Source organism: Chlorocebus sabaeus, chromosome 9 (genome assembly GCF_047675955.1).
Source record: "Chlorocebus sabaeus isolate Y175 chromosome 9, mChlSab1.0.hap1, whole genome shotgun sequence".
Classification (NCBI taxonomy): domain Eukaryota; kingdom Metazoa; phylum Chordata; class Mammalia; order Primates; family Cercopithecidae; genus Chlorocebus; species Chlorocebus sabaeus.
The window spans coordinates 5,045,837-5,069,822 of record NC_132912.1 but is presented as its reverse complement, the minus strand read 5'-3'; the positions used below and the strand labels follow the sequence as shown (position 1 = coordinate 5,069,822).

The window sequence follows — 23,986 nt, the reverse complement described above, 5'->3', positions numbered from 1 at the left end:
AGGCATATGGTATAGCTGAGCTGATTCACCGCTGTCCTGTACAGAGCACCATGTTGGGGAAAGTTCCTGGTCTGTTATGCCATCGTGCAGCCTAAGGAGAGCTGCCTTTGCTCTGGTTTCACATTCCTGTTTTAAATAGTCATGCTTAGAATTACCTGGCTACATCGTGACCTTAATAAAAAATCTAGTTTGTGAAGTCATAGACTTTGCTTTTCATAAATCTAGAGTCTCTCTGTGTTTGGGAGTCTCACATTCCATTAGGGTCCCTCTTTCAGTACCTCAATAAGAGTATTAAAATTAATTAAAATTTTTGGATGAACTAGAATGTTTGTAGAAACCTCCAGCCATTTTGCTGGTTCAACAGGATAACGTTTGTTCAACTAAGGAATATTAGTGTTAGTTTAGTCATGAGGTTAATATTCCCCATTTTTCCATCTCCCTTCTCCCAACCCAAAATGTACTGGGCTGAATGTTAAGGACCAAATACTAATCACTTGGCCAAAGGGTTACTTGTATCTCCACAAGTCCTAGGTATTTTTCTCTAATTGAGAGAAGAGGGTCTGTACTGATGCCTGGATGTGGGATTTTATACCTTCTTGGCATCCAAGGTTGAAAAATCAATGAACGGAGAACGTATGGAAAATTCCCTAAAAAATGATGGGTCATGCCAAGACTATGGGTTTTTCTTTCCTTCTGTTAGTTGTTACAATGATTTTCTAGTGTGAAACTTGAGTTCTGCATTTCTCAGTTTTTCTTGACTCTCAAACTAGCTAAACTCTTCATTCTTCATTCTTAAGAGATTGGCAACAAATCAGTTTGTCCTGTGTGGGAAATGCAGTGTTTCTCCTTTGGGTGTATTTTTGAAGACCAAGGCAAAAACATTACAGTTCATTTTTATTGTCTGTGTGGGTAAAACATTTGATTTTACTGAACATGCTCCATAGTTACATGGCAGGATGTTTTGATTGGCATAAAAACTAACCAAACTTCTAAATGCGAAGTAGGTCACCGGAAGAGTACAGGACTCCTTGTGAGTTGTTTTTCTCTCCAGTCCAGTATTTTCCTCAACATGTTTTCTAAATAACATAGGAATTTCATTTTGGAATAAGCAGGTCATTTAAATTTATTCATAGTTATATAGGAGGGGTCCAGAAATGTTAAAAGCACAGGTGGTTTCAACCGTATACCTTTGCTTTATAGGATAGTGTAGTAAGTTGAAAATGTTTTCTATTGAAGCAAGTGACTGTTTGCCTCATGATTAAATAAGAGAAGAGCAGCTTGAGACAGCCCATTTGCAGTGAAGGGTAGAGCAGGCCGATTTGATTTCATGTGTCAGACATGTCTGCTCTACCCCACCCCTCTTAAGGCACTCACATTCACCAGGCGAGATCATCTAAAAGTGTTTCGATAGTGTTATCTCCAACCTCCTTCTCTGGAAAATATTGCTGACTCACAGTGACTAGGGGACTTCGATGGCATTCTAGACCTGCCAGGCACAAGCCTGGGTCATTCCACCTGTTCTGAGTCGCACCGGTCTTTTACTTTAGTGCCAGGTGTTTGGAAACTGGCCCATGAAATAGAACTGCTCATTTTTAAATTATCCCTTTTGTTGAAGCTTTTGTTCAGGAGCAGGAGTGGGGCCACGGGCTGAGGACCTCATGGTACACTCTTTGTTTTAAAGACGTGTTATACAGGGTGAAGGAAAGCAAAATGTGACACTCAAAATGTACTTTTTTGGCATATTTTTATATGGCTATTCAGAGGAGTCACAATTCAGAGAGGCTGCCAACACACACAGAGACCTGAAACGCTTTCTTCTCTTGCAGAGATTTGTAAGTGCTGAGGAAATGTACATTAGTGAGGTGAACAGAGGATAAAAGCCTTTCTCTGAGGACCACTTTATGTGCCTTATTGGATCAAGGAAAGATTAACTTCCAGGAAAAACAGACTAAGATCCTGACACCTTAAAGGTCTGACTGAGAAAGTTCTCCACAGGCCGCTGCCTACCTTCCTGAGGGCAGCTTGGGGAGCCCCTGAGAGGCTCACATCTGTGTGGGGACAGCCTTGGCTCGCCATGCATGCCTCTTCCACTCTGCCATTTCCTGAGACTCCACCTCCTCCAGAGACCCCAAGCCCCTGTTCTCTCCGTAGCCTCAGGATGCGATGAAACCCTCTGTCATCAGGACTGCCCTGGAGTCTCTTATTTGTAGGAATCTGATGTCCATGTACATGTATACAAATTTGCATGCCTTTTTATATTAACCTTTCTGTTGTCAGTTTGTTTTATACACTCTAATTATCAAAACTTCAGAAGGGAGAGGGAAGAAAATGCCCTTTGTACCTACGTGGGTATCTGCATTTCCAATGCAAACCAGAAAAGGTGAAGGAAAGTAATAAAACCCAGTCCTAGAAGTAGCAAACATGGCCCTGACAATGGCAACGAAGGAATAGTGTGTGGTCTAAGATTGGTCTCCCCATGACTGAGGACCATTAGGGCCAAGTCTCTTTTCTTTCCTTCCTCCCTTCCCTTCGTCCCCAACCGCACACAGCCGGACACAGGACACAGTTTGCTAAGAGCATCTGATTAGGGAGGGTAACTGGGAAACTGTACATGAGGATGTGCATGAGTGAGTGTGAATATGTTAAGAATTGAGGGGAGAAAACCTATCCTTCTGCAAGTCTGTTTACTTATCTACTACAGTTTTAAAGGTTAAGAATTCTGAGACCCTGCTGTTGGGTGTGTAGTGTGATCCTCTGGAAGACAATGTTGAGGAGGATGCCATCTGAGCTTCACTTTCTCCTTAGTCTTACAGGAGCTTTCTCATGGAAACCTGACAGGAGGAGCCTCTGTAGAAGACCCCAGTGTTTGTTCTCATTGTGTGGTAACTGATCAACACACAGAAACAGCAGCTGTTGCAGCAGAGAAGGGATTTAATAATTGAAGGCAAACAAATGAGGAAATAGAGGAAACTTTGAATTCACTGCCCTGAAGAGTTTTAGATGGGGGTTTCAAGGAATTTTGGCAGGCAGGGGGCTGAGGAGCAGGGCGGGGTGCTGACTGGCCAGGGTGTGGCTATGAAAGCCTAATGGTGTGGCAACTGCATTGTGGGGCCGAGTCAGTTCCTTGGAGGGACCTGTAGACTGGATGGCATCTGTAGAACTTTTAGAATGCAGGATGCAGAAAATATCTCGAGTGGAAAACGTGAGATTTCCTACTGTTTGAGACATTACCCATGAGGTTACGACCTTGTGGTACAGGATACATGATTCCAAAGAGTAAGCAGTTATATGGAAGTGGGCTACACGGCAAGCTGGTTAATGCTTGCTATGCTTTCTTTCAGAGTTTATGCTTTTGCCAAAAAACCTAGACATTTGCTTTCATTAATTTGATGCGGATGTTGTCACCTCCTCCAGTGAACACACTCATTCTGAGGGACAGCTGGGTTGCAATGGCCATTAATCAACATTGTCTCAATGCTTGCATTGATGGAAAGCTTTCCTTCATCTGAATGAAAACCCTCCTCCATAGTAAGCACTAGGTCATGAGAGTCTCTGGGAAACACTCAGTGTACATAACAAATGTGTTTTGTGGTTAACAACAAAATCCTTTACTTTGTTCAAGGGAAGGCTTTTGATTTCAGCACATCTTTCAGTCTGGGCACCACCCAGCAGTTTATCAGAGCTTACATAAAGGCATCCAACTCGGCATAATTCTGAATATGGCTCACTAATCCTGACTCTGCTTCCTTCCCAGGTGTGGAATCAAAGACAGAAATGCTCCTCTTTCTCTCCCCTTCTCCTGTGTCTCTCCCCTGAGGATTTTCTGTACACCATCACTGCTCAGCTTGGCATCTGTCCTGCGCATTGGTAATAAGGTGGTATCGTTCACCCCCTTCTAGTGTTTGATCACTCATCAGGAGCCCTCGCGTCCATGGGGAAGAACACAGAACGTGAGCTCCTGACTTCTTGCTTCTTTCTGTCAGCTTTCATTCTGATATATCCAAGTTGCAAGAGAAAAATAGAAGTGACATGGCATTCACCCTAAACTTACTTTGCATGATGATGTCTGTTACACTTAGAAGAAACATTATACTTTATTGAAAGACATGCATTCTATCCATTCTCCAGATGACTCTGACTTAAATAGAGGGAGTTTCACTGTCTTGGTGAGTCCATCACTCTTTGGACACCTCTTCTCCAGGGTCAGAATTCAAGAGAGGGTCCTAGAGGTCTGAATATTTCTCAGAAGCCTCCAAGCCCTCAGCTGCCCATTTCAAAGCTCACAGCCTCAGCACAAGGCGCCATTGACGTTCCCAGGGGTAATTTCCTTAGGCTCCCTCCCACTTTTATTTCAGTCATCGAAAGAGCCCAGGACTCTAGTTTTGAACTGAACTCTTGTTCCCTAGAGCTCTTACCTCCAGTTTTCTGACCGTTTATCACACTTTCCTTAATTCTAAAACCCTTCTGATGGACCTTCTAGAACCTGTAACTCATTACAAAATTCAAAATCCTCACTTTCTGTTAATATTATCAGTTTCTGTTCCCTCCCCTGTTTTCTAATCCAAACTTCTAGTTTCCATGAGGATTCTGTTTCTTCTGCAGTGCTCCTAAGGGGAGGTGTGGGCCCTCTCCCTCTGTCCTCTCAGGGAGTATGGAGGGAGGGCAGGCATCCTCTTTTCTCCTCACTGCCTCATCTATCCAGTCCCCCTCCTGCTCCCTAGAAACATCCATTTTTCAAACTACCTCTCCTTGTGGCAGTCATCTGCCTTCTACCTCGTGATCGCTTGCTCTGATTCCTTGGAAATTTTTTCGTGTGCTTGAGGTACATTGCGCAGTCCTACTTCAGCCATCCTTCCTAGTGTTTTCAATACGCTCATAGTTATTGCAGCCCAAGCTCTAATCATTCATCTCCTTCCCACCATCTCTTAAACTTATGTCACTGAGATTTTTTTCTCAGCCCTCATTGTCCTGCTAAAAATGTTCTTAGTGAAGTCACCAATTACTACCACATTGCTAAAATAAGAGTTAATCTCAGTCCTTGACTTGCTTAATCTATCAGCAGCATCTAACAATCTATCACTATTGGTCCTTTATCATTCTTTTTTTTCCTTTGGACACAGAGTGTCACTTCATCACCCAGGCTGGAGCTGGAGTGCAGTGGTGTGACCTCAGCTCCCTACAACCTCCACTTCCCAGGTTCAAATGATGCTCATGCCTCAGCCACCCAAGTAGCTGGGATTACAGGCACACACCACCACACCCAGCTCATTTTTATATTTTTAGTAGAGACAGAGTTTCACCACCTTGACCAGGCTGGTCTCAGACTCCTGACATCAGGTAATCGGCCTGCTTTGGCCTCCCAAAGTGCTGAAGTACAAGTGTGAGCCACTGTGCCTGGCCTGTCATTCTAAAATGACTTTCTTAAGTTGGTTTCTATGACATCACACTCTCTGTCTTCCTCCTTTTCCGTATCTGACTTGTTTACTGACTGCTCCTTGTTTTCATCACTTTTCATTATTGAAGTATCCCATGGTCCTCAGATTCTTCCCTATCTTCAGGAAGTCAGACTCCCCTGATAATCCTAGATATTCCAACAGCTTTAAATATTATCAATAGGCTTATAGTCCCAAATTAATAACTGCAGCTCAATTCTTTTCCCGGAAACTCAGACTGGAATATCAAATTTTCCACTGAATATCTTCACTCCAGGGCCCAATAGGAATCTCAAGCTCAGGATATCCCAGGCAAAACACCCTTAACCACCCTGAAATCTGGCCCCACATCAATTTCCCCAATTTCAATAAGATAAAAACTCCGTTTTCCAGTCATAAATACTAACATTTGCCAAGTCATTCTTGCTTTTTTTAAAAAATAATACTCTCCTCTCCAATATTAAATCTGTGATCAAGTGCTGCCATGTCCACCTTAAAAATATATCCAGAATCTGACCATTTCTCATCAACCGTTCTACAACTATCTTGTTCCAAGTCATGCCATTCCTTGCCTTGGTGATTAAAATAGCCTCCTAACGAGTTTTCCATCTGTTTCTCATCAACTTATATTTTACTCTCTACATGGCAGCTCAGTATCATCCAGTGTCTCCTCATCTGTCCTAGAGTGAAAGCCAAATCCTTGCAAATGATCTACAGGGCTCTGTATAAACGTGGCCCTCCATTCCTTTCTGACCTCTCTCCTAATCCTGCTGTTCCCAGAACATGCCTGGCCTGCCCTTGCTGCAGGGACTGTGCCCTTCGGGATCCCTCTGCTGGAAGCCCTCTTCCCTCAGCTGTCAGTAAGGCTCACTGCCTCCACTCTTTCAGGTCTTTTCTCAGTTGTCTCTGTCTCAGTGAAGATTCCCTGCTTATGCTATTCATAATTTCATTTGTCCCTGCACTCCTTTAGTACTCTACCCCTGTCCCTGCTTTCTTCCCCTTCAAGGTACTTCTCATCATACAACATGATCTTCTTTCTGTGTATTTATTAGTTTCTTGTCTGATTCTCTCTCCTGGAAAGTGAGATCCATGAGGGCTTAGACTTTTTTTTCTGTTTGTATCTAGCACCTATAGAATATTTATTATTGAATGAAATACAATTTCATATAATTCTTGGATACTCCACTTAGAGGCCATTGCAAAACCTTTCCTGACACTCTTTCTACCCCATCTTCCAGGATTGCATGTGTCCTTCTGTCTCCTTGGGTGCCATATTTTATTATAATTGCCATGTAGTCTCCCCTTGTGTTGGCTTCAAGCTGCAGAAGTTGCAGTGATTTTTGTGTAGCCAAGCAGAACTCAGCTAGTGCCTCTGTTTGGATCTTCAATGGGCTGCAGTGAAGGCATAATCCAAAAGCAGGGTCTCCCTGAAGACTCAGTGGGGAAGGAGCTGCTTCTAAGATCATGGGTGACTGGCAGGATCCAGTTCCTTCTGGGCTACTGGAGTGAAGGTCTCAGTTTCTAGTTGGCTGATGTCCATAAGCCACACTCAGTTCCTCTTCATATGGGCATTTTCAACAAGGCAATTTATCTTTTCAATGTTCAGTGAACACAGGTCTGGCAAAGCACAGCATAACAATAATCAAACACTATTTAGTGATTTTATCCAGCCAAAGTTCCTTGAGAATGAACTTTTACTAATGTTGTTCTTTGACCTGCATAGCAGAAGCAATAAAAATGAAGAACACACAGAAAAGGGTGGCCAACATTATCCAGGGGGTCTTAAAAGGACTCCTAAAACATGTGAGTCTGGATTGGGTGCATTTAGGATAAGAAAGAGATCAGAAACCTGCTGGAAACAAGGTGCAAGCCGAGCAGGCTGTCCTAGAAAGAGGAAACAGCTAGAAAAAAGCAAGAACACAGAGATGTTTTTCGTGATCTCAGACCAGGTTTTTTGTGTCAACAAGATTCAAGGTATCGAGGCAGAGACAGTCACAAAATGAAATGAGGCCTCAATACAGGAGAATTTCATTATAATGAAGGTAGAAATGGGTGCTTCCAAGGAATCTCATTACATGTGGGCCTGGGACCAGGCATCTAGCTTTGTTCGAGGAATTCTCAATAAGCCATTTGTGATGGGATCTGTGATAAAATGGATGGTGTGAGACATAACTAAGGTCTTCTTGTAGAATCAATGTCTAGAAATGACCAATCTAATAATCATGTTGTATCTTGTAAAGTTTAAGTCCTATATCCTTAACAAAGACAGACTGGAATGTTTAATACTTCAACTTAAGTATCAAGAGTGAACAATGCCTAGAAGAACATTCAAACTCCTCTCTCAGCATACCAAGCATACCATTTCTGTATGTTCCTGTAAGATACACCTGCACAGATAGGAAGGAACTGAAACAAAAAAAGGCAATAGATCAATTCCAGCTTCATTCCGAATCACTGACAGTTATAATATGAGCTCTTCGCATATTGAGGTTGGTGGAAATAAAGAACGCGGGAGCCTTGTCTTCTACTGGGATCTCACAGAGGAAAAGGAGGAAAGACAGTCAGATTAGCTGGGGCTGATGACGGATCTGAAGCACAGCCATCCCGTGAGGCTGAATGGTGGACACTTCATGTGGGTGCTGGGATTTGGCACTGATGCTCCTGAAGACGCAAGTGGACCCTGGGGTCTGAAGGGTCCTAGATCAGCTGTCCTTGCAGGGTGGTCAGCAGGGAAGAGTCCTGTACCTGGTGGACAGTGGGTGCTTAGAAGGGCTCATCTGAGCTTCCATTTCTCTGTCTCTAACTTGCCCCTCTCAAGGTCACAGAGATTTTTTTTGCATGAAAGTGACATGACAAGCTCATGACTCTGAGGATTCAGAGGTTGATAGTTTTGTGGGTAGATTATATTTAGTATTATTGTTATCATTATTAATGTGACCTAACTGATATCAAGTGCTTTCTGTGTATTTTAAGCATTTTACATACTTTTAAAATTTAATTTCTTAACAACTCTTCCTTGTAATTACTCTTATTTTTACGTATTTCTTACATTTTCACAGTCTAAGTTCAGGCTGCTCTCATCTTCCACCCTGGTCAGAGACACTCAACTCAACTTTTGCTTTAATATGAGAATGGCCAAGGTTTCGCAAGTAAATGGAAGCCATGAATACTTGGTGGCACCTTTGCTGTGAGATTGCTGGGGCTGAAAGTATTTGCCAGAGAATATCAACCAACTAAATCTTTTTTCATGTGACTGTGATACCAAAAATTAGATAATGAGGAAGGACAGCTTAGGAGGCATAAAGCCACAAGACAGACTAGATTGTGCTTGTGGGGTCCAAGGCTCTTGGCGCCCTAAAGTTTCACTGAAAATCAGGTGATGTAAGGCAGATTGAGTAATAGGAAAACAGGTACACATTTGTTTATTGTGTATACATGGGAGCCTTCAGGATGAAGACTCAGCTTCCCAGTGAGTTGCAGAAGCTTGTATCCCATCTCGAGGGTACAGAAAAATGGGGGCCTGAATTCTGGTAAAACAGTTTGTTTTAGGTTGGAGGGGAGCAATTATTTGGGGAGAAAATAAATGATTAGTAGGGAGAATGACTGTTTCAGGCAACAGTAATTAACTGGTAAATGGTTCTCTTTGGAATTTACATGATCCTTGGAGCCAGTCATTATTTGGAAAAGGTTCTGTTAAGGCCTAGTTATAGTCTTAACCTTCTTTTCTGTACTAAGTCATGAGATAACAAGAGGTGTGCAAGGACGTTACTCTCCTTCGTGGGCCAGGTTCTAGCTATATGTGGGTAGGGGAAATAGACTCTTCCATTGGTTGTTGATCTTGGAGGGTTTTAACATTAAAATACCCATTATACTAAGGAGCACTACTTGGCGTAAAATCGTTTGATTTATTTCATACTTCTCACCAAATGCGTTACACACCCGTTTGCAGTTCACTGCAGGGAAGTTGAAGTGGCACACTCTGGTTATGGTAAAGTAGGAGCAGCTTTGGGTTTGCTTTGGAGTTATTTCCTCCGAAATGACAGAGACCAATGTGCTCAGTCTTGGTAGAACTGTGACATGAGAGACCAGATAATAGCTGTCAGACAGAGCCAGCTTCTTTTCAATGGCATAATTGTCCATCTTATCCATTGCAAAAACTTAAGCATAAGTTAAGTGTAAGTCTTACACACTTTATGTCCACCTTTTATTACTGTTCTTAACTACAGAACAGAGCTAAAGAGAACAGAACAGAATGTCCCATAATTTCCTCGCTGACACAAATAAAATTAATATATGTGTGCTTAAAATTCATACAGTAAAAAAAGTGGGAAGTGAAATAAAAACCTCCTCAACATTCTGCGCTTTCACCCGAAGCATTGCAGAACAGGAAGCAGGTCCAGTGTGCACTGTGGGTTCCTTTGTCCCGCAAGGTTTGTTTTCTGGGAAGCTCACAAGCACAGTCTCTCAGATTGAGTCATTAATTCTCTCCCTGTTTGAAATTTGAGGGACAGTGTGCACTTGCTATGCTCCTGACTATGCCCACAGGCAAGGCCAGCTTGGTGAGATGAGTCTGTGCCATGGGTGAATCTAGCTGGTCACATGCATGGGAGTGGCTCTCGGGCTTCTGCTTCGGCATCTGGCTGCTCTCGCTGGTGGCAACGTTCCTCCCTCTCAGACCTCCCACGGAGGTTCTGATATTGCTGAGCAGGGCACAGCCTTGCATAACCCCCTGCCTGAGACACCAGCACATTGACTTTCGTCGCTTCTAGGCTGAGAAGTCAGCCACACAGAGGGCACTCAATAAATGCCTGTGGCATCAATGTGAAAAAACTGCTTGGGAACGAAGGATAAAAAGAATCATAAATGATCTGTAGGCCTCAGCTGGTTGGAAACTGGGAAGGTTGGGTGTTATGGACTCATTTATTATTGTTAGTCAAAAATAGGTGCTGTAATGTGTATGTGTGTGTGCCTGTGTGTGTGTGTGTATACTAGTGTGTATGTGTATGCCAGTGTGTGCCTTTGTGTGTGTATGTGTGTGTGCCTGTGTGCATGCCTCCATGTATATGTGTGCACCTGTGTGTATATGTGTGTGTGCCCTAGGATTGTTGGAATGGTAAATGAGCATCATACCTAGGAATACAGATAACCACGGAGGGGAAATATCTCTACAATGAGAATTATAAAACACTGCTCAAAGGAATCAGAGATGACACAAACAAATGGAAAAACATTCCATGCTCATGGACAAGAAGAATGAATATTGTTAAAATGGCCATACTGCCCAAAGCAATTTGCAGATTTAAAGCTATTGCCATCGAACTGTCAACGACATTCTTCACAGAACTAGAAAAAAACACTATGTTAAAATTTACATGGAAGCAAAAAGATTGTAATAGTCAAGGCAGAAAAAAGGTGGAGGCATTACATTACCCAACTTCAAACTATATTGAAAGGTTATAGTCACCAAATCAGCATGAGACTAGTACGGAAACAGACACACGGATCAATGGAACAAAATGGCCCAGAAGTTACGCTGCACAATTATAATCATCTGATTCCTGACAATTAATAAAAACAAGCACTGGGGAAGGGACTGTCTATTCAAGTGATTGGTACCTGGGTGACAAAATAATCTGTACACCAAACCCCCATGACATGCAATTTACAAACCTGCACACGTACCCTGAACCTAAAACAAAAGATTAAAAAAAGACTGCAATCCAGTATTGATGGACAGTAAGGCCATGTAACTACTGTCTTTACTGATTTCAGGTGTTTCTATCTATTTGAAGACTGCCTTTCAAATGCTTTAAGGTTTTAGGGGTCATAGATAGTCACTCACGTAATGAGGGAAAAGAGAAGTTATGCAACTGCTGGCAGTGGACATTTTAAGAAGTAATAGAAATGATGAGATAATGTGTGAAAAACATAACCACAATGGCACATCGTAAGAACTCAAAAACTGGTAGATACCATTGTTGATATTGTATTAATATAGAGGAAAGTAAAAATAAAAAGAAAATTATTAATTAAAAGGAACAATAGCAAGCATCTGTAATTCTTACCACCAATGAAATATTTAATGAGAAGCAGGCATTTATTTGTCCCTTTATTTTTTGTGTTATGTCTACATATACATTTTTAGTGCATTGTATTTTCTTGGATATCGGACCCTGTATCATATACAACAATTTACATTTCTGAAACTAACCAAATATGTTGCATATGGTAGGCAGGCAGTAAATAATAAAGTAATAAAAGAAAGTCCACCTTTTACACTCAAAATCATTTATTAGTGATGAGTGTATGCCTTGTTTCTTCTTCAAAGTGGGGCAGAAAGAGTTCCTACTTCCACTGAGAATTTGAAACAGAAAAGGTCAGAATACCTCTTTGCTCTGTAGACAGATGTACAGGAATATGTTTGAACATTTGACTTTGTGTGTGTTTTGTTTGTTTGTTTGGAGACGGAGTTTCACTCTTGTTGCCCAGGCTTGGGGTACAACGGTGTGGTCTCGGCTAACTGCAACGTCCTCCTCCTGCGTTCAAATGATTCTTCTGCCTCGGCCTCCCAAGTAGCTGGGATTACAGGTGTCTGCCATCATACCTGGCTAATTTTTGTATTTTTTAATAGAGATCAGGTCTCACCATGTTGGTCAGGCTGGTGTCAAACTCTTGACCTCAGGTGATACAACTACCTACCTCAGCCTCCCAAAGTACTGGGATTATAGGCATGAGCCACTGGGCCCGGCAGAATTTGTGTTGTATGTATTAAGTTCCAGGCAAAGGAATAGAATTGAATAATTTATTATTTTGATAATACAGATACAATAAAGTCATATTCATAAAAGTAAAAAATGCAGACACACCAGCGATCAGAAAATGAACTTCTTAACATCCACACTAATGGCAGCCTCCTGGAAATCACTGTGCTACCTCCCAGTAATGGAATCATTGCAATTCATATCATGCATTATCCTTTCTTTCTTCAGTCTTGCTGACCACCCTGATTATCCATTTTCAGGTGAATATTAACATGGAGGACTTTGTATAAGGTCTACCAGAGGCCCTGTGTGTGGATGGTGACACAGAGGACATCTTTATGCTGGTGATTGGACGCATCACCTTTGGCCAAATCTACCCTGCTTAGCGACTTCAGTCAGCCAAATATAAGTCCATAGGCCAGAAAGGAAAGACAAATTTTTTTTTTTCTCTTGGAAAAAATTGAATGCTCTCTTCTAAAGATTCTTTACCTACTTTAATCTCCATTACTTGTATGTTTCTTTCTTTCTGACTCATTAGCTCAGAATGGTGATTTGCTTATAAGTTAGGATCAGGAGGTGGGAGATGATGACAAACATTTTATAGACATTTTTAGGTGGGCATGGATGATTTCCAACTCCTAAAGAAGGAGCTGGTGACAGGTATAGATCAGTGCAACTTTAGCTATTTGAGGAACAAGAACACACACAGCATGGAGTCTGGAGGGTGAGGGATACTGACAGGATGACTAGGAATCCATGGGCTTCCTCCAGCAGTGTGGGGATCAGATTCCTAGGCTCCTTTCCAGAGCCAAGGAATGAGGCATCCCTGTGGGAGGGGTGCTCAACGAGGAGGGAGGGCGCCCACCAAGGAGAACTGATTAGCAGTCAGATATGGAAGAGGATTAGAAGGAGGGGGTTGAGTACATGTATGCTTGGAAGAACACATTGGCACCACTTTTTGGATAATTATGTTATGCATAAAAGGAACATCTCTCCACAATGTTTTAAGAAACGCTAGAGCAGAGAGTCAGGCCTGGACCTCTGATGTGTGCCCAGTTATAGCACTGACCCTCTTGGGCTGTGGTGGGACAGGACATTGAGGACACCATTGACTGATCGGATTCCCCTAAATACCAACCCCATCTTTAGAGAATGTTCTTAGATTCCAAAAATATACTATTATTATACTTGATCTTTTTAAAAGTTTCATACATAAAATAAGTGATGGTTTTAGGGGTCAGGATTGTAATCTCATCAACATGTGTTTTACTGCAAAAGGTCTGTTTAGGTCACTCATGTTAATTTCCTTGCCCTTGGCATGTGGTTACAGTGGGAAGAAAGCTGTAAGGCATGCTTATAAGTATAAAAGACAAAATGTTCTAAAGCCATTACATATTGCTCTCAAATTAAGATAAAAATGGTACATAATACAGCTAATAAAGCAAATTCTCCAAAATCCCAAAAATCTTTTGGAAACTGTGTCTGCAAAATTGCACAATGTCTTCAAACTTTGATAAATGTTAGGAACAACCCTTACAAAGACATGTAATTCTTTTACATAGCTTTTAGGGGTACGAAGTAAATCAGCTAATCATGACATACATTTTCATTTCAGACAACTCTTTTGAAAACTTGGGGTACCCTGGTGAAAGCATTTTGAGGACAGTGGTTCTTGACCTGGGCACACTAACACTTTCACTCTCAACTGTTCTTACTCTGGCAGCCACATTAACCCCATCAAAGAGGCTTTCTCAAGCCAGGTCTCCCAGCACGCCCTGCAGCCCACAGTCTTTCCTTAAAGTATTTGCTCCTTAAAATTGAGGGAGGCTCTAAACTTTGGAGTGCCCTAGGCCAATTTCTTGGACTGTTTTCTGTCTATTTTCATTCCTTTAATGATATCTGGCTTTAAATACCACCTCTAGGTTGAGAAACACTCCAAAAATACTTCTAGCTGAGCTTTTCCCTCCAAACTCCAGGACAGAACAGATGTGTACTCTACATCTCCGTGTTAGTGTCTAATGGACGTTCACCCTTAGCATGCCTCAAACAAACCATGTAAACCACTTCCTTCTGTTCCACCTCAACTGTCTTATTTTAAGTAATAATTATTTCACATCTAATAAGGTTGATTAATGTAATTACCAAGAAAAGAGTGACATTTTCCTAAAACTTACTAGTCAAGTGTATAGTTCCTAAGAAATATTTTAAATGTCCAATTTCTTTAGCATGCATAACATGTTTTTCCAGATGTGAAATAATCATTAGGGCAGTCATTTGTAAATACTAAATCTGCTACAGGATTATTCCAGTTCTTCACCCTCTATTTCAACAAAATTCTTAGTTAAAAACAAACAAACAAACAAACAAACACTTACTCAGAATTTCTTAAAGCTCAATAATTGGTTTCAGGAACATTTGGGATGTAACAAAATTGTATAGGGGCCTCCAATCCCTGATTTCATTATTTTTTCTCTATAAGAAATGCTGAAGGGAATGATTCAGGTTGAATAAAAGGAAATAGATAGTAACTTTCAGCCATTTAGACCTTGAAGACATCTAGTCAATGTGAATAGGTGGCAAAATATGAAAACATGTATTTTTGAAATTTTGGAATTGTATTCTATTTTTCTTAAAGATTTAAAATATAAATGTATAGAAATAGGTATAATTCTAAGTTAATATGTACACAATGTAGAAAGCTTTAATTAGTGACAAAACAATGTGAAGTGGAGTAAAAACCTGGGGAAAGGAAGAGTTTTTATATAAAATTTAAAGTACATTGGTATTGATTCAAAATAAATTGTTATAATATTATAAAATCGTATGTCATCCCCACAGTAATCACAGAGGATAACTGTAGAATATACTCAACAGGAAATGAGAAGGGATTCCAAAGGTCATTTGAAAAAATCTCACAACCTTACAAAATGATAGTAACAATGAATATGAAGGACAAAAAGCTATAGACAGTAGTAACACTGAAAATGGCACAAGTAGCCGGGAGCAGTGGCTCACACCTGTTATCCCAGCACTTTGGGAGGCTGAAGCAGGCAGATCACTTGAGGCCAGGAGTTTCAGGCCAAAATGGTGAAACCTCATCTCTACTAAAAACACAAAATTAAGCAATGTGTGGTGGTGCAAGCCTGTAACCCCAGCTATGCAGACGCCCTGGAGGCAGAGGTTGCAGTGAGCCAAGATTGTGCCACTGCAATCCAGCCTGGAAAACAGAGGTAGTCTCTGTCTCAGGAAAAAATAATAATAAAGAAAAAGAAAATGGCACAAGTAACTCTTTCCCTGTCATTAATGACAGTCATGTGTTGTGTAATGCCTGGGCTATCTTCTGAGAAAGGCTCTGTTAGACAGCTCCATCACTGTGGGGACATGAAAGCAGGAAAAGAATATTCTCTCAATGTCATTGCCTCATCAACTATGTTTCTGTCATATTCTAAATCCTTTGCTGTCATTTCAGGAATGTTTACAGCATCTTCAGCAGAAGTGGAATCCATTTCACCAAACCACATTCTTTGCTCATCCATAAAAGTAGCTTCTCATTTGATAAAATTATATCATGAGATTGCAACTATTCAGTAATATTCAAACTCCAATTTTAACTATAGTTCTCTTACTATTTCCACTACATCTGTAATTATTTTCTCCACTGAAGTCTTGAATTCCTCAAAGTCATCCATGAGGGTCCTAGTACAAAAGCAGGCCCATGGACCAAGGGAACAGAAGAGAAATCCTAGAAATAATGCTGCACACCTGTAGTCATTCAATGAGTGATGCTGTGATAACTAGCTAGCCATGTGCAGAAGACTGAAACTGGAAAGCCTTCCTTACACCATATTAAAAAATCAACTCAAAATATATTAAAACCTTGAGTTTTAAACCTAAAACTATGAAAAATCCTTGAAGACAACCCAGGAAATACCATCCTGAAATAGACCCAAACATTTCATGATGAAGGCACCCAAAGCAATTGCAACAAAAACAGAAAAGACAAGCAGGACCTAATAAACTGAACAGCTTCTACACAGCAAAAGACACTATCAACAGAATAAACAGACAACCTCAAGAATGGAAGAAAATGCCTACTCACTATGCATCTGATGAAGGTCTAATATCCAGAATCAACAAGAAACTGTTTAAGTTGTGGTCATCCTTATCCTTATCCTTTCTCTTAATGGCAGTTAGAAGTACTTCTTTAGAAGGGGAATGATAGATGCAGGAGACAGATGAGGGAGGGCCCCAGAGAATCTCCAACCCATCCCACAAGTGTTTACATCAGATGCTTTTGTGTAGATAAGGGAACTTGCCCAGGGTCTTGTCTGCACATGCCCACAACGGACTGGGGACCTGCCTGCCTGCTGGGAGAGTGGAGTGGAGCCTTGGGAAGTTCATGCCATGTGCAAGGGGGAGGGGCCTGGCCTCTTCAGCTCCTGTGTGGTGGCCTGGTACCCAATCTGTGAGATGGTGCCTGTTAGCAGGACCCTCTTTCACTATTTTTCTCTTTTTTCCTTTTTGTCCAAAAAGTTTTGCTCTGTTCACCCTCCAATGTGTCCACATGCCTAATTTTTCCTGGTTGCAACACAACGACCTGGATTTAGCTGAACTAAGGGGCAAACATTCTGCATCAGTGTATGACATTGCAACAGATGAATGCAGAAGCAGACATGAAATTCTGGCTGTCCTCTATGATGCTACTCATTCGATTTTCAAAAATATTAAACCACATCATTTTTCTCTCTGAATGATTTTTGTTTGGTGAAATATTGTATTTTGTTATAAAATATATTATTTATGCTAATATGTGATAGGTTTATTCTAAAATAAATTGATGCATAAATATTTTAAAATTTTTTAGTTTAAATTTCTAATTTGGTGCACATCAATGGATGTAGCACATATAAACTCAAGCTTTGGAGGTCCTCTATTTTAAGAGTGTAAAGTGTTCTTAAGACTAAAAATTTTGAGAAAATAGAGTTTCTAATTTATGTAAGGTACTTCAGGCTATGGGAAAAATACAGAAAACTCTCCATTTATTTTATGAGGCTAGCATAACTGATAATAAACCTAAAAAATAAAAAAGGGGAACTATGACTATAACTCAATTACACTGATGAATCTAAATGCATAATTCTGAATAAAAATATTACCTAATAGAGTCCAAGACTGATGGAACAATTTTGAAGGGCAATCACTGAGTAACTGTGGTGCACCGACTCCAGTAACACTGGAGTCTAAAACAGTCTAATTCCTCTACCTATTTTTCTAAAGAGAGCCTTGCGAGGTCTGAGAATCCCGACAATGCTTCATCCCAGCCTTCCACACCCATTGCCACTTTTATGGAGGGAGGGAAGAAAGAGAAAAAGAGAGTCAACACTCTTCAGAGGACTCATTCCTCTTAGAGGTCAGGGATGAAAAATTAACCAATAAAATAACATTTTCCCACCATTTATGCACTTGATTCATATTAAGATATGTGTTTTTAATTCTAGAAATGATGACTTATTGTGTCTATATTAAGATAATTCTTTTTTTAACTTATATTTTAAGTGCAGGGGTACAAGTGCAGGTTTGCTACATAGGTAAACTTGTGTCATGGAGATTTGTTGTACAGATTATTTCATCCCCCAGGTATTAAGCCTAGTATCCATTAGTTATTTTTCCGGATTCTCTCCCTTCTCCCACCCTCCACCCTCCGAAAGGCCCCAGTGTGTGTTGTTCCCCTTTGTGGGTCCATGTGTTCTCATCATTTCGCTCCCACTTGTAAGTGCGGACATGCGGTACTTGGTTTTCTGTCCCTGTGTTAATTTTCTAAAGATAACGGCCTCCAGTTCCATCCATGCCCCTGCAGAGGACATGATCTTGTTCTTTTTTATGGCTGTACAGCATTTCATGGTATATATGGACCAGATTTTCTTTATCCAGTCTGTCACGCACGGGCATTTAGGTGGATTCCATGGCTTTGCTATTGTGAATGCGCTGAAATCAACATACACATGCATACGTCTTTATAACAGAATGATTTATATCATTTTGGGTGTATAGTCAGTAATGGGATTGTTGGGCCAAAGGTTCAAGTTTTCCAGTGTGAATATATCGTATGAATAACTTCTGAATTTTCATATCAGATTCAGACCTTTTTCTGGAAGACAGGCACGTGGCCAGGTTCTCACATTTCAGGAAGGGCTACTGTTTGCCGTGAGGGTCCTTAGGGATATGTTATTGTTATTATTTTTCTATTAAATGTTCTATTAAATAGAGATTACATTCTATTAAATAGATATTAAATCTGTGCTTGACCCACTTCTCCTTTGATTATGATAAATAATTTGGTCTGTGACTTTAACTGTAGCATAGGAGGGAGGGTTAAATATAAAAGTGCACGTAACAGCCAAGATAAATTTATTTTGCAAGTTTTGCAATAAAAGATCACAAGGCAAGCAAGAACATAAGAACTTTTCCAATGTATAAAGGGCAATGGTTTCTCCTTTTATACCCACTGTGACGTTCAGTGTTTTTCTATTCATGATTGGACATGCCCTTGATATCATTTAGAGGTAAGCACCAAAATCTTTATTTATAGAAAGCAATTATCTGGATGTCAGGAAATATTCCTGCCTCAATATGGGACCGTTCCCAGTTACTAAGCTGTAAATTATAATGCATACTTTTTGGTCTTTTAAGTGATTATACTGAGTGATTTCTTAGGGCTTTCTTTGTAATTTGAAATTACTTTCTAAACTTGTTTAATTATTTGTATATAAAGGATATAAATTATAATTATGTAATTTTAAATGCATAAATACAACCATATTCTGCTTTTTACTTTTTCTTCAATTATTCGTCCTCAGTCACATGGATATATACATGCTGTGTAGCTGAATTTTTTTCTTTTTGTTCAGATCTCCTTATGCCCTTTCCTTTCCATGTCACTCTTTTCAGCAGTTCCTCACAATAATTTATTAACCATATTAATATATACTTCCATATTTTCTCCATGCTTATATAATATATAACTATTTCTTAAAAAAAAAAGGTATATATATGTGTGTGTGTGTGTGTGTGTGTGTGTGTGTGTGTAGGTTGGGTGCAGTGGTTCATGCCTGTAATCCCAGCACTTTGGGAGGCTGAGGCAGGCCCATCATCTGAGGCCACGAGTTCGAGACCAGCCTGACCAACATGGAGAAACTTCGTCTCTACTAAAAATACAAAAAATTAGCCAGGCATGGTGGCGCATGCCTGTAATCCCAGCTACTCAGGAGGCTGAGGCAGGAGAATTGCTTGAGTCTGAGAGGTGAAGGTTGCAGTGAGCCAAGATCACGCCATTGCATATATAACATAAATATATAATTATATAAAACTATATAATACGTAATATATAAATAATTATAGATAATATATAAAATATATATTACATAATATATAATATATTATAAAATATGTAATATATGTTATATATTATATATTATATTATATTTATATAAAATATAAATTATATAATATAAAATATAAAATACATATTTATTATATATGATATATATTTATATAACATATTATTATATAAAATACATAATATAAAATATATATTTTATATAACATATTATTATATAAAATATATAATATATTATATAATATATAAAAATTATATATTATATATAATTATATATAAAATTTATATATTTATATATTTTATTATATATAATTATATGTATAAATATAAATAATACATAATTATACATATTTATGTAATATTATTAAATATAACTATATATACATTTATATGTATAATATATATTTATATACTATATATGAACTATACATGAAATATAACATGTTTATATATAAAATATTTTATATTTCATACATATGTATGAATGACTCCCACTTATAAGTGCAGACATGTGGTATTTGGTTTTCTGTCCCTGTGTTAATTTATAATATATATATATTATATTATACATATTTATGTTATATATTTATATATTTTATATATACGAGACAAAGAATAAGTTATATTTTGATAAAAGACTACAGCAAGAATATATAATTCTAAACATTTATAGATCTAATAATAAACCCTCAAAATATATATAGCAAGCAAGTGACAAAATAGAAAGGAAAAATATACAGTTCTACAATAATAACTGGAGACTTCAATACCCCACCATCAATAGATGATCGAGCAACCAGACAGAAATGAAGAAACAGACAACTTGAACAATACAATAAACCAACCAACTACACCTAATTAATATATAAAGAACACTCCACCCAACAATCACAGAATACACATTCTTCTCTGTGCATGGAACATTCTCTAGGATAAACCCTATACTGAGTTACAAAACACATCTCAATAGGTTTTAAAAGATAGCTGTTATATTAAATACCTTCTCTGACCACAATGAGATAAGGTAGATGTCAATAACAGAAGAAAAACTGGAAAATTCACTATTAAATGGAAATTGGATAAAATAGTATTGAACAATCAATAGGTCAAAGAAGAAATCACAAGGGAAATTACCAAGTACTTGGAATACAAATGAAATCTCAACATTCCAAAACTTATTAGATGTAGTAAAAGTAATGCTCAGAGGGAAACTTATAGTTGTAAATAACGTACATTCAAAAGAAGAAAGATCTCATATCAATAACTTAATTTTACATCATAAAAAGCTAGAAAAACAAACTAAATTCAAAGCTAGGAGATGGAAAGAAATAATAAAGATTAGAGTGAAAACAATAAGATAGATACTTGAGAAACAATACAGAAAATTCATGAAAAGTTCATCCTTGAAAAAACTAGCAAATTGACAAAGCTTTAGCTAGACTGACAAAAATATAAAGAGAGTGAGTGCAAATAATGAAAATCATAAATGAAAGTGAGAATGTTACCTTATAAAATAAAAAGAATTATAGGAAAATGCTATCACAACTGCATGTCAATTAATAAGGTAACCTAGAAGAAATGGACAAATTCCCTGAAACACACAAATTATTTAAACTAACTGAAGAATAAATAGAAAATCTCAACAGAACTGTAACAAGTAAAGAGATTTAAGCAGTAATCAGAACCTCCCAATGGGGAAGAGTTCTGGACCAGATGGCTTCACTGCTGAATTCTACCATACATTTAAAGAGAAATAACACCAATGCTGAAACACTTCCAAAAACTTGAAGAGAAAGGAACACTTCCAAACTTATTCTATGAGGCTAGCGTTACTCTGATACAAAAATCAGATAAAGTTATTGCAAGAGAACTGTAGACCATTATTCCCTGTGAATATTTATTCAAAAATCTGCAGCAAAATTTTAGACAATCCAATTCCATAGCATATTAAAAGGATTATACATCATGATCCAATGGGACTTATTCTCGGAACACAAGAATGGTTCAAAGAAGAAAATCAATTAATGTAATAAACCAATTAATATAATAAAGGAAAAAACACACATAAAAGCCACATATCAAAAATTCAAAGGTGAAAGACTGGAAGTTTTCCCCTTAAGGTGAGGAACAAGACAAGGATGCCCGCCTTCACCACTACTATTTAACATTGTAATGGGTATTCTGGCTGGAGCTGTCAGACAAGAAAGAGAAGTAAAAGGAATTCTCTATTCACAGATGATATGACCCTACATATAGAAAAACTCAAATAATTCACAAGAAATCTTCTAGAGTTAATACATAAACTCTGCAGAGTTGCAGAGTATAAGATCAATCACACACACACAAAATCAGTTGTGTTTCCATACATCAACAATGAACAACGCAAAAGGAAATTTTTTAATAGGTACAGAGTTTTTGCTAAGAATGACAAAAATGTTTTGGGAATAGAAATGGTGATGGTTACACAACATTGTGAGTGCATGTAATGCCACTGGATTATATGTTTATGAATAATTACAATGATAACTATTACATTGTATGTATGTGATCACAATTTTAAAAATAGTAATTTATAGAAAAATAACTACAGATATAATAATACCCATTAACTATTCAGAACTATAGTCCACAAGCCTAACGTGCTGCCCAGTTTTGTATAGTCCATGAGCCAAAAATGGTTTGTACATTTTATAGTGATTGAAAATGTAAAATGATTAATATTATTTCAGACCATGTAAAATTATATGAATTAAAACTTTCAGTGTTCATGAATAAAGCTTTATTGAAATATTCCCAAAAAGATCAGCTGAAATTGCTGAACTTGGATAATTGATTGATTGATATTTTTTCTCAGCAGGTCCTATGTGGGGAAAAGAAAGAGAGATCAAATTGTTACTGTGTCTATGTAGAAAAGGAAGACATAAGAAACTCCATTTTGATCTATACTAAGAAAAATTATTTCTGCTTTGAGATGCCATTAACCTGTAACTTTAGCCCCAGTCCTGTGCTCACAGAAACATGTGCTGTACTGGATCAAAGTTTAATGGGTTTAGGGTTGTGCAGGATGTGCCTTGTTAACAATATGTTTGCAGGCAGTATGCTTGGTAAAAGTCATCGCCATTCTCCATTCTCAATTAACCAGGGACACAATGCGCTGTGGAAAGCCACAGGGACCTCTGCCCAAGAAAGCCTGGGAACTGTCCAAGGTATCCCCACACTGAGACAGCCTGAGATATGGCCTCGTGGGAAAGGAAAGACCTTACCATCCCCCAGCCCGACACCCACCCGTAAAGGGTCTGTGCTGAGGAGGAGGAGTGAAAGAGGGAGGCCTCTTTGCAGTTGAGATAAGAGGAAGACTTCTGTCTCCTACTCGTCCCTGGGAATGGAATATCTCAGTGTAAAGCCTACCATTCCCATTTGTTCTATTCTGAGATAGGAGAAAACTGCCCTATGGCTGAAGGCAAGATAATGCTGGCAGCAATACTGCTCTGTTACTCTTTGCTACACTGAGATGTTTGGGTAAAGAGAAACAAAAATCTAGTCTATGTGCACATCTGGAAACAGTACCTTTCCTTGGACTTATTCATGATACAGATTCCTTTGCTCACAGGTTTCCCTGCTGACCTTCTCCCCACCTGTTGCCCTGCTACACAGTAAAAATAATGATTAATAAATACTGAGGGAACTCAGAGGCCGGTGCCGGTGCGGGTCCTCCGTATGCTGAGCACCGGTCCCCTGGGCCCACTGTTCTTTCTCTGTACTTTGTCTCTGTGTCCTACTTCTTTTCTCAGTCTCTCGTCCCACCTGACGAGAAATACCCACAGGTGTGGAGGGGTTGGCCCCTTTCAGTCCTAGGCATGAGTCCCTCTCCCAGGATGAGTCAAACCCAAGGTCACAATCCTCAGGCCAAGTGAGCTCGCTTTCACACAAAAGTGCTTCTTTCTACACACTTAAAACAATGCCTGTGCCTTTTGCCTTTCTCATAAGCTTTAGTAGTTTCCCAGTTTTGTGTGTCCTGATTTGATATGCATTTTAGAGTTTCCATTTATTGGTGTTTGAAAACCCATACTTTCCACTGGAGTGCTTAACCTTTATTTTGTATGATGACTGACTGAACTGATTATTCTTGTACTTGTCACACTTTCAAAACTGCTTGGCTTGCTCTCAATTTTCTGCTTCCCAAAACAGAAAGAAGTACATGTTGTTCATTCTATAATCTGAAACTTACACAAAAGAAAAAAAAGTGCTCATGCATATAATCTTCCCTAACTTATTAAAATCAGTAAGAAAGTAAACATTCTGTTCACCTTTTTTATATTCCAGCTACCTTCTCCAAACTTTATATGAATTTCCCTTTTTCAGCATGATTATTAATTCCTGGCTTTTTATAGACTCCA

General features: G+C 38.9%; 1 protein-coding gene across 1 annotated transcript in view; it reads right to left on the bottom strand.

The window, feature by feature from the left end:
* Positions 1–16,314, bottom strand: part of LOC103237807 (aldo-keto reductase family 1 member C1) — a 47,262-nt gene extending 30,948 nt beyond the window's left edge. The window contains exon 1 of the mRNA XM_073018680.1: positions 16,293–16,314. Within this exon, the coding sequence (XP_072874781.1) occupies positions 16,293–16,299 (7 nt within the window). The 5' untranslated portion in view covers positions 16,300–16,314. The remainder of the gene's footprint in view (positions 1–16,292) is intronic.
* Positions 16,315–23,986: the final 7,672 nt, after the last annotated feature.